Raw genomic sequence first — 13,887 nt, forward strand, 5'->3', positions numbered from 1 at the left:
TACTAAATAGATTTTGAAAGACTTCATATATATAATACATCATGTGTGGTTATCATTACTTCTTTCGGTTTAAAATAAGTGTCCACTTAACCTTTTTCACACTCCTTACGAAAACACTAACTCATAGAAAAAAAGGTATTTTGAGTAAAGGGCCAAATTTACCCCTGTACTATTAAAAATGGTTTAAATATAAGTTACACTTTCGATCCAAATATACCCCTTCCATTATACTTTGGCACTGATTTACCCTTAATTTTGACGGAATGAAACGTGTCAACCCGGAAATAAAAGACCCGCCTCGATTTTTAACCCTACCAGACCCAATTCCAAAGCAAAGGAATTCACGCCCAATTTCATCTTTGTTCGATCGTCCGAACACCACCGCTAAACCACCAGTACTCTTCCACATGCAACATCCATCTCAAGTGCAATCAATTTGTCCCGTGGAAGAGTGGTGGTTGCACTTGTAGAACATAAACTTGGACAAATTGATTGCACTTGCGATGGATGTTGCCCCTTGGAAGAGTGGTGGCGCGTTTCGGATGACCGAACGGAGATGAAATTAGGCGTGAATTCCTCTGCTTTGGAATTGGGTCGGGTAGTTGATAAAAAATTAGGGCGGGTCTTTTCATTTATGAGGTGACACGTCTTTTCTATTAAAAATAAGGGTAAACCGGTGCTAAAGTATAAGGACAGGGTATATTTGGATCGAAAGTATAATGAGGGGCATATTTAAATTTTTCTAATAGTACAGGGTATATTTAGTCCTTTTTCCGCAATTAATAAGACTTGCTTATTTATTGCCTTGAGCAAATTGGGGCAAATATGGAAAAATAAAATTAATTTCTTTTTGAATTTGTAAGCGGACACTTATTTTAAACCAAAATAAGAAGGCTACAGACACTTATTTCGGACAGGAGGAAGTAACTTTTAGAAATCAAATTAGTTATTTAACTCATCATAAGGCGAAATCACGCCCAAAAGTGTAGAAGTGTTCTACAATCTCGACAGTTTTAAAAAAAAAATAAAAAATTTCCGGTATCTAAAATTCCTTAATCCAACTAATCTGATCGATTCATGCCGTGCAAACCATACTAAGTGGATATTGTCCCTACCATGAGTTTTTCTCATACTTAAACCTGAAATCCCTAATTAATGATGGGAAATAATTCAAGCATCCTATCGTACTCTTTGATAAGCAATCAGCACAATAACGTCAACACTATAAGTAAAGAAGGTGGGAACATATAAAATAAATAAATAAAACGATGTAAAGCAAACTCTAAAGTCAAAGTGCACTGTGTAATACCAATAAGAATTGTACAATATAAACTTGAAAATGCCATATATCACATACGTAAGGAACTTCAAATTGGTAAGTGAAACGCTTACCAATTACTTAGGTACAATCTTCAAATTAAACTTCATCTCAAAGTATAAACCCTCCAAGAAAATATAAGGAAAACGTAAGACATGCTTTAATATTGAGAAATTAATAAGGAAACTAATTAAGAACACTTGAAGCCAGCAGGAGCTTCCTTGGAGCAAACATTAAGAAGCAAGCTAAGTGAAACTGGGATATTAAGGTTAATCCCCAAAATATTAGCCTTAATAGCAGTGCAAAGACAAAGAGCAGCCTCAGTATTAGCAAGTCCGGAAAGAAGGCTACAACAAGGAGTAACTGGTGGTGAGCCAACAACAGCATGTACTAATCCAAGAACATCAGCACAAACTCCTAACTTAAGTGTATCAATTGGGCAAGTTCCTTTTGGAGTACTTGAAGGAGGAGGGCATGATGGCTTTGGCTTTGGTGGAGGCGTAGGTTTTGGGCAAGTGCCACAGCCAGAAACTAAGGCAAAGAAAAGATTGAGACAAAGGAAAAGAGCAAGACTAGGGAAAATATTCTTGGAAGCCATTGTTTTTTGAAGTGGTTTTTCTTTTTTCTTTTGCTCAAGTGACGAGTGCATAATTATGTAAGAAGTAAAGGGTATTTATAGATTTGAAAAAGTAAAGGGATTCCTTTTTCTTGAATGAGGGCTTCTTCTCTTTAGTAGTTTCTATATCTTGGTTTTATTATAATTGGCGGTAATTTCTTTCATGTATGATCATACAACTTTCAGTTGTGCTAAAGACATGCACTTATAAAAAATATAGGAATTAGCAACGGACAAATTTTATAGCTAAACAAGAAAATCTTTCACTAATACTACTTAGCGACGGATCATCATAAAATTTAGTTAGCTACGAGCAATTTAGCGATGGATTAGCGACGAAATTCGTAGCTAATTCCATTTTTTTGTAAAGTGATAAGACTAATTTTTGTTTGGAGAAAAAATTCAACCAATTAAATCATATATATCATGGAAAATAAATGTTTAAGAATGCTAAATTCGTCCACGAAAATGCAAATCGGGTACTTTATGTATAAAATTTCCATGGAAGTATATATAGTCATATAGGTAACTCACTTTACATATACTCCCTTCGGGTAAAAAAAAAAAAAGCCACTTAGCCATTTGCACACCCCTTAAGAAACCACTCACTCTAAGAAAAAAAAATATGTAAATTGACTAAACTACCCCTAATTATGATTTTTATGATTATTAACTTGAAACATTGGGACTTGATCACTCAATACTTAACATTAACTAGTATGAACATAACATATTGCAATGATTAAAGAACACTCCATTATTTCTTCTTTAGGTCGTTTAATGGAGTAGTTAAAATTGCTCTACAGCACTTACCGAAAGCAGTAAGAAGGAATAAACCTTTAAACTTCTCTTCTCAAAATGGTCATCTAACTTGGTTTAATATCCAAAATAAAATTTCAAATTTTCACTAAAATTTCAAAACGTCAAATGGAGCAAATTTTCAACCTTTACCACCAAAATTTGTCGTATAAATAAAAGAAAGTTTGATCTCCGCATAAAAAATGAAAGTTATAAGACTTTTGATCATCACATGCCTTGAATAAATTTTAAAGGCCTAGATCAAACCATAAGTGAGTCAAACTTGAAATCTGTGAAAAAACATGGTATGGAAAAAATTTGAATAGTAGTCAAATTTGGAATAACCAAATGTTGAACTTATTTAATGATATCAATGATATCATAGAAAATTGGAGTAATAAAAGACTTTTAGGAATATGTAAATAAAGAAAATTTTGGAAGAATAAGGTGAATTGTTTCTTCATTTGATAAGTGAACACTTTTTTGAATTCAAAAAAAAAAAAAAGCTAAGTGGACACATTTTTTAATCCGGAGGGAGTATAATGTTCACGTGATACCACTTTAAAATAAGAAAATAAGAAAAAAAACGCATTAATTTGCCGACCCAACTTCCTAATATAAATGCCCGATGTCTTTTATCAGGGCTTTTCATTTTGTGTAGGTCATCTAGAAAAATGAGTTTCAATTTTTTTTAAGTGATGTTATGTGGATATTATAAAAGGTGATTAATTGTTGAAAGTGGCGGTCTGCTTATTTAAAAAATAAAATAAAAAAATAAATCAGATTTAGCATTTCTCGACCTTCTTTATTTCAATAATTTGAAGTTTTATGACTTTAGTTCAATAATTTGAAGTTTGATTGAAAGTTCAATCCGTGAAATTAATCCTTTTATATAATTTTAGTCCTTTTAACTTTCAATTTAGTTTCCCAAAACGCGCCAATTTAGTTAGTCCTTGAAAGGATGTCGGCAACTAAACTAAATAAAAAATGCAACCTTACTAATTTCCAATTTAGTTACCTATCATTATCTTAAGGACAATGAATCACTGTATTAAAAAGAAAAGAGAAAATACATAAAATCCCCCAAACTTATCCCAAAAACTTAATTTAGCACTGCAACTTTATAGATATTTATATACTCCTATTCTTATTTGAAGTAAAATTAACTACTTCCTGCGAGCGCATGAAGAGAAAGAAAAAGCACAAAAACTGATTCAAACTATGACTTCTAATTGAATGGCATACAATTAATTATTATTTAATTAATTTTTCTAATCTTCCCGTTCCATTTTAAATTTTCTCTTTCTTTCTTTCTTTTCTCTTCCTAATCCCATCCCAGGCATCATCAAACACATGCTCCCCAAGACCCAAGTGTCTAACTTCTCCCACACATTTTCTTTTCTCTTTTAAATTCTTTCCTTTTTTCGCAAGAAGATTGACGTTAAGTTTGATGATACCATCTCCAAACGACTCATTTCCGGGATCGAGAAAATTACCCGACAACCGGTTCAAAAGAACATCGGAGAAGACGACGACTTCTACGAAAAAATCAAAGATTTAGCTGGCAAAACACAGACCATAAATTTTCTGTCCAAATTCACCGGAAAAGATATAAATACTCATCGAAAAATTAATATTTTCTATGCAAAAAACTCCCGATCTTTGAGGGTGCGGTGAAGTGTTGTTATTCTTTAATTAGGAGGTGCCATTGAGTTTTTAATAGAAAAGATTGAATTTTGAAGGTGTAGATTTCCGGCATGGCAGATTCTGGTGACGGCAGTGGGCGGGGTTTGGGAATTATCAGAACATTTTCAAAAATCGACTTAACTAACCTAATTATTGCATTTTTAGTGCTTATTTTAATAAAATCGACGGTTTTTATATAAATTTTATAGTAGAATAATTAGGTCGGTTTTAATTTTATAAAAATAAACCAAAAATATACCGAATCAGTACCGAATAAGTTTATGTAGAAATATATTTTGTATATTAAATTTAAATATAATAAAATATTCAATATATTAAATTTAAATATAATAAATATTAAAATTTTCTTTTGGGTTCGGGATGATGAAAACGATTAAAGCCGGCAACATAATTAACACCTAATGTTCCAACGCTAAAATCAATTATACTACTCGTATTGAAATTAAATTAGTTCTAACATCTCGACTAGTAACTAGCTTGTAAGTTATAAGGTATTCCAACGATCTTTGATAAAAAGCTACAGAGTATTAGATAATTTCTTCTCGTATGATTTTAAATTTATCTTATTGGATACTTGATCTTAGTAGACTATACCTTAAATCCCGTCTAACGTTGATTTTTATTTTCGTGCGATCTAATTTGAAATACTTTTTGTCTTTGTTTAACATTATTTTACACTATCGTAAAATAGTGGAGATGACTATTTTTTTGTTTTCATGTTTTCTCATCACCCTTTACATAGTAAATGTCTAGAGAGTTTTTGTCAAAGTCTTATAGAAGCATGCACGATATCGTGTCTTTAGCTGTTACTAGTGACTATAACATGATGTTCTTTTTCTTAAAAAAAAAATCAATAATTAACCGAACCATACCGATACTGAAGAGAAACCGAGCTGATGGGACGATTTTGAAAAGTCTAATTTTGGTTCTACAAAATCAAATAACCGAAAAATTGGTATGGTATAAATTTTATAGAATAACCGCCCGAACCGTATCATTGACACCCCTAGTGGGGTTTAATGTTGGAAAAAATATGATTATTTAGGAATTTAATAATTGATTAGGAATTAATTAATGTGAAAATATGATTAATAACAAAATTAATTCTTTATTTTCAAGGGAATATTATTTCATTTCAAACCAGAAAAGGGGACAACATAAACACCCGTAAAGTTGCATTGCAAAATTAAGTCTTTGGGACAACTTCCCCGGGGGAGCGGGGGGAAGGATGTGGATCATTTTATGTATTTTCTCAAAAGAGAAACATGTAGGGCTCAAGGATGCTTTAAAAAAGAAGAAGAGACCTTCAAAGGCTTTTTTCTTGAATAGTGGACCATTGTTTTTGCCTAATATCCATTATTATAATTATTTTTAAATTGTTTATCACATTAATTAGTAGAGTTGTCCATTACAATCAAAAGTTGCAGTGAGATGGATAAGATCTCTCCATTCGCAGTAGTTTCAAGTTTGAGCCCCTGAAATGGAAAAAATTATTATAGTACTGATGAGCGCATTTATACCTTATGCGGGGACGAATTTGGATCAGTCGGAACTCTTAAGTCTCCAAGGCATTATGGCCAAGCACTCGAAGTAGCTTGTTGGATAATTAAGCATCGTAGGTTATTTAAATAAATTCAGCTAAATTGCCATTCGTGGATATAAAGATGTACATTTATTCGTTTAATCTACCAAGAAAACATTGATTTGGAAACTAAAATCAGAACCAAGACTGAAAGTGAAAGCTTTCGCTTTCTCTAATTCCTATGATGTTAATCAGAAGCGAAGATGGGAAAAGGAAGTAGCGCCCATGTGCCATTATGGCAATACTTTTGGCTCTACGCTGAAACACAGCCCAGATTTTGGAGGTTTGTGAGGAACACAAGCACAATTTGGGTTCTGAATTTCTCTCTTGGTCTGGTAATTATCAGCTATAAGAAAATTGGTTCTTCTTTTCCAGCTAATTTTTCTTTTCTTTTCTTTTTGTCTTTTTTGGGGTGCAAAAGATACTAATAATATTAATAGCTAACATGCTTGATATGATAATCATAACCAGAGCTAGCTTTCAACTCTATGAATTCTAAATTTTAGAATAATCGACGATTTCAAGTGATATTTAACCGTGTACTAATCTAATATTTATACATATTTAGTGAATTTCGTAACACAAATACTGTGTTTAAGCAAAAGCTACTGGATTAGACCGAATTCATATATATCCGGCCTTCTAGTTTCACCCCTGTACATAATAGACAATGAGTTCGGAGTACATGTCCTTGCACACAGTAGGATTGTCCACTACTAAACTAGTATCGTCAGGAAGCAGGATTTTTACCGAGAGGTTCATCATTTTATATATATATAAGATTAACCTTATATGTATATAATGTAATTTTCCAGCGAAGGCCGACTTCCGCCTTCGTTCCTAATTTGTGTATCATTATAATTACTACAAACAAACACAGAGAACTTCCAGATAGGGAAAAAACATTATTATGACTCTTCGTCTTCGGCCACCCTGTCCTTTTCAGCTAATTAGAACACTTAATTATAAGTACAAGTGGGCTATATGTGTATGGTACAATATGTTCGTGGTCCTTGTCACATGAGTGGCTGAGGGATCCTCACAAGAAAATATCTTTTTGCTCTTTGAGAATTAATTGGAGTGTAGCCCTAAAGATTCCACATATTCCAAAAAATTTCGAGTAAAAAAATGTTTATTTTTTTGCAACTGGAAGAATAATGAGAGTATTACGAATAACAGTGTTGTTGTTGTTGTATGAATAACGGTAAATAGTTGCAATTCTAGAAGGTTTTGGAGAGGCAAAATAAAGGCTTCTCAACATATATAGTCGTGGTTGGGAGGGGGAAAGAAACTATTGTGACAGAGGAATTATCGCACTTTGGTGATAAAAATGATGTTAATTATTGCATTTCTATTAACAAAATATGTACTCCATTACTTCAACTTTCAAGATTGAGATGGTAGGTGCAAGAATGGTGATGTACGTGAGGGAAATCGAATTATACTAAACGCAGTGATAGCAGTTTGGAAAACGATAGATACTTGAAAAAAGATTGAATACCTTGGAGATCTATTTTATTTAGTACATATTTAAATTATTTTTAGTCCTAATTATTATCTTCTGAACTAGTCGGCAATTTGATAGCTTTGATCCTCATAGTCAAAGAAGTTGACATGACAAAAATCGCGATTACACTCACCTATGAGATGATTTTCAGCTTTTAAGTCGGGTATTTTTCAACCATTAATTGTTATACGCCGAGTTAGATAAAGCAAAGAGGGTCCTTTTAAGTCGGTTCATCTTCCAATGTATTTTTTTTTATATCTTCTTTAGATGTCATGACTATTTATTTTAACTATGTTTGTATTTTTTTGGGTCAAATTTATAAAAAGAAAATCTAGAGCTCCAATAGTTTTCAACCAAATAAAAAAGTTTATCCAAATTTATAGAGCTATTGTTTATTGCTTTGTATTTCTTCTTTAGATGCAATGATAATTTGTCTCAATGTAATTCTTCTTTTTTGGACTAAATATATAAAAAGTTTGTCTAAAACTCCATCACTTTTAGCTATTAAAAAGATTAGCTGAAATAATGGAGTTTCAGCAAAGTTTCTTATAAACTTGGCCTGAAAAAGATGATATATTAGTATTAGTTAGCAAAGCTAAAAAGAAAATAAAATATCTTTTATTTAAAAAAAAATGTCATATGGACAAAAACAATTCACGTGGCAGCGGGTATGTCGATGGAAAAGCTATCGAAAGGCCAAATTCAAAAGGTAATCAAAATTAGGCAAAGAAATTTAAATGTATACTGAATAAAATATGTAATTTTAAAGAGTATATATTAAGATATTCCGCTCAAAAAAAAAAAAAAAAAAAAAAAACCTTAGTTTAATTTAAAAGCTAATCACCAAAGGATAAGAACGTTGAAACAAGAAGATGAAAAAAAGGTGCTACAACAATGCCCTATGAGAGGTCTACGAATTTTATAAGCTTATGCTTAGAGCCCGTTTGGATTGGCTTATAAGTTGTTGTCATTTTTTGCGCGGATTGCCCTTCTTTTGGGGTGGTCCTTAAATTTTCATTTTATTATATTTGTGGTCTTTAAATTATCTTTCCTCATGTTATTGTTGGTCTTTAATTTTTGCCCTTCGCATTGCAACTGCGAGCGTTCACGCAGAAATCATGAGGTTCTGAGTTCGAACCCCCGCTCAAGCATAAATTAAAAAAAAAAAAAAATTGCAAGGCAAGGTTTGGGTAGCGTGTATGGACCAATATACTTGTTGGAATTACTAAATTTATGTCGGACCCAAGATACTCACGTGACCTATATGGGCAGACTTGCATAATATGCGGGTCCGGCTATCTTGGTAATGGTCCCATATGATTTATGCGGGGGCATACTTTTAATGGGCAAACTTTTATCGGACCCGATATAAACTTGTGAAGGAATTACCAAAGTTATGCGGACCGGCATACTTATGTCAAGTCCGCCCATAAGGCATAAGTACTTGCGGTGCAGTATAACTTCGTAATTCTCTAACAAGTTTATGCCGGTGGGGGCATCTTTTAACGGGCAAACTTTTATCGGACCGGCATAAACTTGTGAAGGAATTACCAAAGTTATGCCGGACCCGCATACTTATGCCAAGTACGCCCATAAGGCATAAGTATCTTGGTCCCGCATAACTTTGGTAATTCCTTCACAAGTGTATGCGGTGGGGGCATAGCGAAATTTAAATTTCGTCTTGCGATTTTTTTTTAAAATTTTGATGTGTGGGGGTTGAACCCTAACCCAGGTTTTAAGCCGAAGGGCAAAATTTAAAGATTTCAAATATGAGGGCAAAATTTAAAGACCACCGCAAAAAAGAAGGGCAATTCAGCTGTCGAAACGGTTTATAAAGCTTTGTTTTACTTTTTGAGTGTTTTGGTGCTTGACTTAAAGTCATTTTTGTGCTTAAAATAAGCCCAAAAAAATAATTGAGCCCGTTTGGCTTAACTTATCTAAAAGCGGCTTATAAGGCCCGAAATCGTTTATAAGTCCAACTTATTTTTTTACTTATAAACGAGTTTTAAATTTATAAGCTTGCTTTTTTCATCCAAATAGGCTCTTAATGTATCCTCAATTTCGACTTAACTTTTGCATTAGACAACGACGATCATAACCTACTCTGTATGTGGAGACCACTCAAAAGTAACACCACCATAAGTAAATTAAAAGGTATGTGTTATAAAATAAAGAATATGAAGTAAGTACACAAAAGAGAAGTATATAGAGAGGAATAGATTGTATATATAACTTCTACAAATGAACTCCTATTTATAGGAGGAAATAAGTGAACAATTTGGTGGCCATAAGTGAATAACTTGGTGGCCACACATACTTGGTGCCCAAGAATTTTGGTGGGCATCCAACTTACAATACTCCCCCTTGGATGTCCATTAATTAGATGATGTGCCTCGTTAAAACCTTATTAGGAAAAACTCTGTGGGAAAAAAATCCTAATGAAGGAAAAAGAGTACACATTTCTAGTAATACGCTTTGAGAGCTGCCTCATTAAAAACCTTACCAAGAAAACTCAATGGGACAAAACTTGGTTAAGGAAAAAAAAGTACAACGCGTATTTCCTCCCCCGACGAGGACCAAGATTCGGATGTCGGAGTCTTCGCATTCCAATCTTGAATATCATCTTCTCGAAGTGTTGAAGTTGGCAAAGATTTGGTGAACAAATCTACAGGATTGTCACTTGAACGGATTTGTTGCACATCAATATCACCATTCTTCTGGAGATCATGTGTGAAGAATAACTTTGGTGAAATGTGCTTCGTTCTATCTCCTTTTATGAAACCTCCTTTTAATTGAGCTATGCATGCAGCATTATCTTCATATAATATTGTGGGTATTTTTGTATCACACTTCAAGCCACATCTTTCTCTGATGAAATGTATCACTGATCTCAACCACACACATTCTCTACTTGCTTCATGAATAGCGATTATCTCAGCATGATTTGAAGAAGTAGCAACAATGGACTGCTTTGTAGATCGCCATGATATAGCAGTACCTCCGCATGTAAACAGATAGCCTGTTTGAGATCGAGCTTTATGTGGATCAGATAAATCACATGCATCTGCATAACTAACAAGATATGTACTACCTTTGTTAGTATAAAAAAGACTCATATCGCTAGTTCCCTTCAGATATCGCAATATATGCTTAACTCCGTTCCAATGTCTTCGTGTAGGGAGAAGAGTATATATCTTGCTAGCAAATTAATAGAGAACGCTATGTAGGTCTTGTAGCGTTAGCAAGATACATAAGTGCACCAATTGCACTAAGATATGGTACTTCGAGACCAAGAAGCTCTTCATTTTCTTCCTGAGGTCGGAACGGATCTTTACTCACTTCAAGTGAGCGAACAACCATTGGAGTACTTAAAGGATGCGCATTGTCCATGTAAAATCGTTTTAAAACTTTTTCGGTATAAGCAGATTGATGGATAAAGATCCCGTCTGCTAAATGTTCAACCTGCAAACCAAGACAAAGTTTTATTTTTCCGAGATCTTTCATCTCAAATTCTTTCTTTAAATATTCAATCGCCTTTTGGAGCTCATCTGGAGTTCCAATTAGGTTTATGTCATCAACATAAACAGCAAGTATAATGAACTCTGATTTTATTTTCTTAATAGAAACACATGGACAAATGGCATCATTTATATAACCTTCATTTATCAAGTACTCACTGAGGCGATTGTACCACATGCGCCCTGATTGTTTTAGACCATGCAATGATCTTTGTAATCTGATTGAATAAATCTCTCGAGACTTTGAACTAATTGCTTGAGGCATTTTAAATCCTTCAGGAATTTTCATATAGATTTCATTATCAAGTGAGCCATAAAGGTAAGCTGTAACCACATCCATCAGATGTATTTCAAGGTTTTCATGTATAGCTAAACTGATGAGATATCGAAATGTTATGCCATCCATAACGGGTGAATATGTTTCTTCATAGTCGATATTGGGTCTTTGAGAGAATCCTTATGCAACAAGGCATGCCTTGTATCTCACAATTTCATTTCTCTCATTCCTTTTCCGCACAAAGACCCATTTGTGGCCAATTGGTTTTACACCATTAGGCGTTTGGACTACCGGTCCAAAAACCTCACGTTTGGCAAGTGAATTCAATTCTGATTGAATTTTCTTTTGCCATTTTGGCCAATCATATCTTCGTCAACATTCTTCGACAGATTGAGGTTCCTGATCCTCAATGTCTTTCATAATATTCAGTGCAACATTATATGCAAAAACATTATCCACCATAATCTTCAATCGATTCAAATCTATCCTATCACCAGAAGAACTCAATGATAGTTCTTTAATCACTTGAGTCTCGGGTTCCCTAATATCTTCAGGAATATCAGGATTAATCAGATCTTGGATATCTTCATGATATTCTTTCATAGTGTCATTTTGATCATTTTTCGTGTTTTTTTTTTCTAGGATTTTTATCCTTAGAACCCAATGGCCTACCATGCTTCAGGCGTGTATGAGATTCAGAGGCTATGACACTAGTAGATTTTCCCTTTGGGACATCAATTCGGATAGGCACATTCTCTGAAGGGATATGTGACTTAGTTATTCTTTTCAAATCAGTAAATGCGTCTGGCATTTGATTTGCTATTTTTTACAAGTGAATGATCTTCTGGATCTCCTGTTCATATATAGGGGCACGTGGATCAAAATGAGATAGTGATGAAACTCTCCACGCAATTTCTCTTTTGATTTCTTTTCTCTCTCCCCCTAATTGTAGAAAATTTGTTTCATCAAATCGACAATCTGCAAATCGAGCAGTGAATAAATCTCCCGTCAATGACTCAAGATAGAAAATAAGAGAGGTTGATTCAAACCCAACATATATTCCTAACCTTCTTTGGGGGCCCATCTTAGTGCGCTGTGGTGGTGCTACCGGCACATATACAGGACAGCCAAAGATTCAGAGATGAGCAATATTTGGTTCATGACCAAATACTAATTGTGACGGGAGTATTTATTATAATGAGTCGGTCGAGACGAATAAGAGATGTTGCATGTAAGATAGCATGACCCCAGACGATAGTGGGCAACCGTGTTTTCATAAGTAGTGGTCTTGCTATCAATTGTAGTCGTTTAATAAATGACTCAGCAAGGCCATTTTGGGTATGAACATGAGCTACAGGATGTTCAACTTTTATCCCAACTGACAAACAATAATCATCAAAAGATTGAGACATAAATTCTCCGGCATTATCGAGGCGTATAGCCTTAATGGGATAATCCGCAAACTGTGCCCTTAAGCGTATTATTTGTGCCAATAATTTTGCAAACGCCAAGTTCCGAGACGATAGTAGGCACACACGAGACCATCTTGAAGATGCGTCTATTAGGACCATAAAATATCTGAATGACCGACAAGGTGGATGAATAGGTCCACATATATTCCCATGTATACGCTCTAGAAAGGCAGGGGATTCAATGTCAACTTTCATTGGTGATGGCTTAGCTATCAATTTACCCTGATAACAAGCTAAGACATGAAAATTCACCACTTTCAAGAATCTTTAGGTTCTTAAGTGGATGCCCATTTGAATTTTCAATAATTCGTCTCATCATTATTGATCCAGGGTGACCTATTCGGTCATACCAAAGCTCAAAAGTACTTGAATTATTAAACTTCTGGTTTACGATCGAGTGTGATTCAACTGTACTAATTTTTGCATTATACAGACCAGAAGACAAAGTTGGTAATTTCTCCAAAACATATTTCTGGCCGGAGACATTCTTTGTAATGGCAAGATATTCATCATTTATTTCGTTTAATGTCTCAACGTGATACCTATTACGGCGGATATCTTTGAAACTTAACAAGTTTCTTAGGGATTTAGAAGAGAATAATGCATCTTCTATAACAAGTTTCGTCCCCTTAGGCAGAAATATAGTAGCTCTTCTGGAGCCTTCAATCAATTTCGAATTGCCAGAAATTGTATTAACATTTCCCCTTTTCTACGCAAGTGAGAAAAGTATTTCTCGTTTTTGAATATGGCATGCGTTGTTCCACTATCAATCACACAAATATCTTCATGATTGGTCATTGATCCAAATAAAATCTGAGGAATTTCCATATATTCTTCAAAATGAAAGAATAGACAAAGGGAAGATGAAAGTAGATATTATTATTAAACAAAGCATTACACAAACTTTATTTACATAACTATGGAAATATAACTATTATAGCTAATAGTAACAACATGGATGAAAATATCTAAACTATTACAGATCCATCACCGATCAGATGATCTATTTTTCCTTCAGGGAGTTCAACGAAATCTGCCACATCTAGATGCATGGGCTCAACATTATCTTCAGAAATAAAATTTGCTTCGGCA

The 13,887-nt window shown here is 34.0% G+C and overlaps 1 protein-coding gene across 1 annotated transcript; it reads right to left on the minus strand.

Annotated features, from left to right (window-relative positions):
• Positions 1-1,283: 1,283 nt before the first annotated feature.
• On the minus strand, positions 1,284-1,978 carry LOC132030578 (14 kDa proline-rich protein DC2.15-like). Its single transcript, XM_059420273.1, has one exon. It carries the CDS (start codon positions 1,965-1,967, stop codon positions 1,509-1,511), a length of 459 nt encoding a protein of 152 aa, XP_059276256.1. The 5' UTR covers positions 1,968-1,978; the 3' UTR covers positions 1,284-1,508.
• Positions 1,979-13,887: the final 11,909 nt, after the last annotated feature.

The sequence above is a fragment of the Lycium ferocissimum genome, chromosome 9 (assembly GCF_029784015.1).
Source record: "Lycium ferocissimum isolate CSIRO_LF1 chromosome 9, AGI_CSIRO_Lferr_CH_V1, whole genome shotgun sequence".
NCBI classification, from domain to species: Eukaryota; Viridiplantae; Streptophyta; class Magnoliopsida; order Solanales; family Solanaceae; genus Lycium; species Lycium ferocissimum.

Bases quoted from the DNA above. Each gene is read 5' to 3' on its own strand.
- LOC132030578 (XM_059420273.1), bottom strand. From the start codon at position 1,967: ATGCACTCGTCACTTGAGCAAAAGAAAAAAGAAAAACCACTTCAAAAA.